The sequence below is a fragment of the Lycorma delicatula genome, chromosome 1 (genome assembly GCF_047948215.1).
Source record: "Lycorma delicatula isolate Av1 chromosome 1, ASM4794821v1, whole genome shotgun sequence".
Taxonomy (NCBI): domain Eukaryota; kingdom Metazoa; phylum Arthropoda; class Insecta; order Hemiptera; family Fulgoridae; genus Lycorma; species Lycorma delicatula.
This window is the reverse complement of record NC_134455.1, coordinates 55,422,175-55,427,788: the sequence shown is the minus strand read 5'-3', so window position 1 is coordinate 55,427,788 and position 5,614 is coordinate 55,422,175. Positions and strand designations below refer to the sequence as shown.

Here is a 5,614-nt window from a genome sequence, read left to right as displayed (position 1 = left end):
TTTAAAATCAATTCTTGTACATCTAGTTCACAAAATTAAAATAAATAGTAATGCAACTGTTTTCTTTGCAGATTAAATAAAATTAATACTCTTGTTACTGTTACGTTTTGCTGCTACTATTATATTATCATCTTTATCATCTTTATTTAAAGAGGTATGTGAAATAATATTTAAATGTAAAATTATTCGCTTAAATATAATTCTATTTCATATTTATTTAATAATTATTTTTCCAGCCAATATTTAAATGTAAAATAATTCTGTTCCAGTTTATGTATTTAAAATCAATTCTTGTACATCTAGTTCATAAAATTAAAATAAATAGTAATGCAACTGTTTTCTTTGCAGATTAATTAAAATTAAATAATTCAAAACATATTGGTGCTAAGATTGGAAAACTGGCGTTTTGTATTGGATTATATCAATATTTTCGTCACCTTTATAAAACAGTAAGTTTTTTCTTAGAAGTAATATATTATTACATATTTTTTTATTATTTTTCTTATAAGTTATATATTATTACATATTTTTCGTTATTTTTGTTAGAGTACAATGAAAATATTTCTTTGTAGATGTCCGAAGAAATGTTTCCAGTAAATGATGCGCAATTAGAACAGGTTGTTTACGATGTTTTACAAGAAGATGATGAATTAGAGGGAACTCCTAATCAGCGGCTGCAGTTATTAATACCGCGAAGGTTGGTGTATGGGGAAGTCGACGACCAACAACATCATCCTTTATTAGATGACGGCAACGATAACCTCATAGCAGAGGCTGCTGCTGATGTTGAAAATAATGAAAGTGAAGAAAGCACAGTAGTAACAACATCATTCATCCTCGAAAACCGTGTTAGATTTACAAAGGCAAATATTATTTTTTTATTTGATAAAAACAAATATATTTTTAGTTTTACAGAGAAACTAATAGGTCTTTATTTCAATTTCAGTTTCATAATGAACAAGAGGCTTATTTTGGACTTAGGCGTTGTCTAAATGCAAAAGAAGAAGGAGAATATAAAATGAAAATAAATATTGAAAATATACCGATGAAAGAGGTAATCAACTGTGGAGTAATGATTTGTTCAACAAAAAATTCTTTATTAATAAAAGGTGGAGGATTTATGCACAAAATAAAAAATGGTTCTGTTCTACATAAAATGTTAAATAAAGGTTTTGCAAAATCGCAAAGGAAACCTGATAAAAATAGTTTTCCTATTAGACTTAGTGAAACAATTGCTTTAAACGATCGAGAAGCAATAACATGCCAATTTTGTAAAATAAATGTAATTAAATTTATTACTATTCCATGTGCACATCCAGTATGTTTTAGATGTAAGTTATTATATTTTAAAAAAGTACCTGTCGAATGTAATTTATGTAATACTTTAATTATAGCTTTGAATAAATGTTTCTAAGCTTAATTTAAATTGATTTATTATATTTTCCTTTTTGCAGTCGAATGAATCAGCGATTATAGAAGAAGGAGAATATATTATTTATCCATTTTCCAATAATATATCTAATATATTATTATGTATTGTGAAACATGAAGAAAATGAATTTGATGAAACCCAGGAGGGGGATATTGAAATAAATTCTTTATCAGAAGATGAGATAAAAGAAAAATATATTTGTCAAATTTGCTTTAGTAATTTAATAAAAGTAACTTTTGTTTTGTGTGGTCATTCCGTCTGCAAATTATGTAATGATCGTCTCGAAAGTAAACCTATAGTCGATGAAAAAAAATGTCCTTTCTGTAGAAGCCCAATACAATTAGTAATTGAAACAAAAGGTGGAAAAATAGTTTAAATAAAAAATTGAAATGACTGAAGCTATTACATGCTAGTTTTGTTTTTAGTATTAAATAATTGTTTTTAATTCTTATGTTAGTTTAAGTAACACTTTAATTTTAGTATTTAATAAATGTCTTTAACGTTATAGTATATTATATTTCCTTTTTGCAACCAAATGAATCAGTTGTTGTAGAAGAAGTAATCAACAGTCATAGAAGAAGAATATAATTATTCATTCGTGAAAAAGGTATGTTAATAATTTATTGAAAGGAATTTTTTAATTTTTTGTTCCTAATATTTTCTGTTTCTAATATTTTTTTGTTTCTGTTTAAGATTGATGTCGCAGTTGCAAAAAGAGATTCTTAAGAGCTACTGTGAGAGGCTGAACATATTTAAAAAAGAACTAGAAGAAATTGAATTTGATATAAGACTATATGCTGTCAAAAGTGGAATCAGAAAAATAAATCTAGGAGATGTTTGTCCCGTTTGCGGCGCTCAGCAAAAGGATAAACACACTCCCATTCAGAATTATTAAAGAATGTGGATTAAATCGCTTCGATAATGATGGATTCGTTTCATGTAAGGAATGTAATTGGACTATAACCTCTGAAACTAATTTATTTCATTGCGGAATTGCACATAAAACATATGATGAAACTTGTAGTGTTGCTGAAGAATTATTCAATTGTTGTTTATTTTTAAAGATAGCATAGTTTGTATTGACCTGATGATGAGTACTTTTAGTAATTGGCCAAGGCTTTTTCCAAAGGTTGAATTATTGTTGGAAGCAGGATTTTATTTCACCGGCGTGATGGATTCTGTGGCATGTATCGAATGTGGTCTTGAAATTTTTGAGTGGTTGGATAATGATAACCCGTTTAAGGAGCATCAAAAAGTTTCATATAATTGCAAAATGGTGAAAAATAAAATGAAAGGTGTGTTGTATTTTAGTAAACATTTTTATAAGTTTATCAGTAATATATAAGTATTTGTATAATTATTTTCTATTTGTTTGTTCTAGGTTAATTGCTGACGGAGTGTTGTGGAGAAATAATGGGTTCGTCTTCATCTGAAGAATATTTATCAATGATGGGAGAGAGTTCTTCCGACGAGACAGCTTGCGAATCTGAATCTGATATCACAAGCGATTCATGGATAATAGGATTTGTACCGGGAGGTCGAATAAAATCGATAAATCATTTAATAAATATTTTGAAGAAAACTTTCCCTTTATCAAGATTAGAAGTAATAAAGAAAGGAAAATATTTCGGTAATAAAACAGAAGTAGTAAAAATGAAAATACCGACAGTTATTGAATATGAATTTTTGCGAAACAAATTAATTGAGTGGGAATTTTATCTCGTTTATTATTTGTAAAATAATATGTTATCAAAACCAATGAATAAATAGATTTATAAATTGAAAAGAATTTTATTATTTTATCCTTATTTTTCACCTTAAATATATAAGTTAAAAACATCCAATTTAAATTTAGTTTATAATAAAATGATGAGTGTTAAACAAGGGATAGCAAGAGAGCTTCACAAGCAAGCTCGCAGAAATTTTTTGACAAGGTCTGTTGAACTTAAGGGTATAGACGATTTGTACCAAGCAGACTTAGTAGAGATGATACAATACTCAAGATTTAATAGGGGATATAAATATATTCTCACAATTATAAATTGTTTTTCAAAATTTGCTTTTGCTTTTCCATTGAAGAGTAAAAACGCAGATGAAGTTGTAATGGTCCTTAAACCCATATTTCATAAACATAAAATGAAGCATTTTCAAACCGATGATGGAAAAGAATGGTTTAATTCAAAATTGAGATCGTTATTACTAAAATTCAATATAAATCATTATTCAACTTTTTCCGATAAAAAGGCATCAATAGTGGAGCGGTTCAATAGAACTCTCAAGACTAATATGTGGCGTAAATTTACCGAACAGGGTGATTACCGATGGGTAAGTATATTGGATGAAATAATTGAAAAATATAACAATAGGGTGCATAGAACTACTGGTTTTAAACCTAAAGATGTTTCTTATAAAAACGAACGCGAAGTGTTGTTAAATATATTAAAGGTTGCAAAAAAACGTCATCAGCATACGACCACGATTAAATTTAATGTTGGTGATCAGGTAAGGATAAGTAAGTATAAAAAGATATTTGCGAAAGGATATCTTCCGAATTGGACTAATGAAGTTTTTACAATTTTCAAGATAAAACAAACACAACCTATAACGTACATTCTTAAAGATGGGAAAGGGGAAGTGTTAAAAGGAAGTTTCTATACGGAAGAACTTAGTAAAACCAAGTACGGCAACGTTTATTAGGTTGAAAAAGTATTAAAAAAACGCGGTGATAAATTATTAGTTCGCTGGTTGGGATTTGATAAGAAAGAGGACTCGTGGATAGATAAAAAGGATTTAATAAAATAAATTACACTTATGTAATTTATTCAGTAGCAGAGATGGATGCTGAAGAACAAGATCGGAAGCTAACAGTAATTAATTTTGACCGTTTAATAGGTGAGGTATCTGATTTAAATTCTATAAAAAGACATAGTCCTCTTCTTCCAGATAATATCAGATGCTTGGTTGTAGGTCCTTCAAATTCTGGTAAGACGAATGCAGTTTTCAATCTTTTATTTGACCCTAGCGGGTTAAGGTTCAGTAACATATATGTTTTTTCTAAATCATTGTACCAGCCTAAATACTTATTTTTAAAAAGTTTGTTGACTGATGTTGAAGGGATAGGTTACTATCCTTATAGTGATAACGATGTTATTGTGGCACCGGAAGAAACGGAACCGAATTCTATAATGATATTCGATGATGTAATATGCGAAAAACAAAATAACATAACAAAATATTTTACTATGGGACGGCATAATAACATTGATGTGTTTTATATGAGTCAAACATATAGTAAAATTCCTAAACAATTGGTCCGAGACAATGCGAATTTTCTCATGGTGTTTCGACAGGATGAAAGAAACCTGAGACATATATATCATGATCATGTTACACCGGATATATCATTTGAAAAGTTTAAAGAAATATGTAATGAGGCTTGGAACCGGATAAAAAATGGATTTTTAGTAATTGATAAGGAGAGAGATTTTGATAAAGGACGGTACAGATTTAATTTTGACATCTTTATCGGAAAGCCTGAAAAAAGCATACAAAAGCGCAAAAGAGAGCTTGAAAAGAGCCTGAAAAAGCCTAAAAAAGCCTAAAAAAGCCTACAGGCTAGCGTGCGCGCTTATGAAAAAGCCTAAAAAAGCCTACAGGCTAGCGTGCGCGCTTATGAAAAAGCCTAAAAAAGCCTACAGGCTAACGTGCGCGCTTATGAAAAAGCCTAAAAAAGCCTACAGGCTAACGTGCGCGCTTATGAAAAAGCCTAAAAAAGCCTACAGGCTAACGTGCGCGCTTATGAAAAAGCCTAAAAAAGCCTACAGGCTAGCGTGCGCGCTTATGAAAAAGCCTAAAAAAGCCTACAGGCTAACGTGCGCGCTTATGAAAAAGCCTAAAAAAGCCTACAGGCTAACGTGCGCGCTTATGAAAAAGCCTAAAAAAGCCTACAGGCTAACGTGCGCGCTTATGAAAAAGCCTAAAAAAGCCTACAGGCTAGCGTGCACGCTTATGAAAAAGCCTAAAAAAGCCTACAGGCTAACGTGCGCGCTTATGAAAAAGCCTAAAAAAGCCTACAGGCTAGCGTGCACGCTTATGAAAAAGCCTAAAAAAGCCTACAGGCTAACGTGCGCGCTTATGAAAAAGCCTAAAAAAGCCTACAGGCTAACGTGCGCGCTTATGAAT

At 30.4% G+C, this 5,614-nt stretch overlaps 2 protein-coding genes across 2 annotated transcripts; both read left to right on the top strand.

Annotated features, from left to right (window-relative positions):
• The first annotated feature begins 360 nt into the window (after window positions 1–360).
• Window positions 361–1,312, top strand: LOC142318101 (uncharacterized). The gene is made up of 2 exons (XM_075354630.1): window positions 361–449; window positions 573–1,312. Exon 2 carries the CDS (start codon window positions 573–575, stop codon window positions 990–992), a length of 420 nt encoding a protein of 139 aa, XP_075210745.1. The 5' UTR covers window positions 361–449; the 3' UTR covers window positions 993–1,312.
• Window positions 1,313–2,510: 1,198 nt separating this feature from the next.
• On the top strand, window positions 2,511–3,203 carry LOC142318100 (death-associated inhibitor of apoptosis 1-like). Its single transcript, XM_075354629.1, has 2 exons — window positions 2,511–2,727; window positions 2,814–3,203. Exons 1-2 carry the CDS (start codon window positions 2,520–2,522, stop codon window positions 2,816–2,818), a joined length of 213 nt encoding a protein of 70 aa, XP_075210744.1. The 5' UTR covers window positions 2,511–2,519; the 3' UTR covers window positions 2,819–3,203.
• The last annotated feature ends 2,411 nt before the right edge of the window (window positions 3,204–5,614 follow it).

Bases quoted from the DNA above. Each gene is read 5' to 3' on its own strand.
- LOC142318100 (XM_075354629.1), top strand. From the start codon at position 2,520: ATGATGAGTACTTTTAGTAATTGGCCAAGGCTTTTTCCAAAGGTTGAA.
- LOC142318101 (XM_075354630.1), top strand. From the start codon at position 573: ATGTCCGAAGAAATGTTTCCAGTAAATGATGCGCAATTAGAACAGGTT.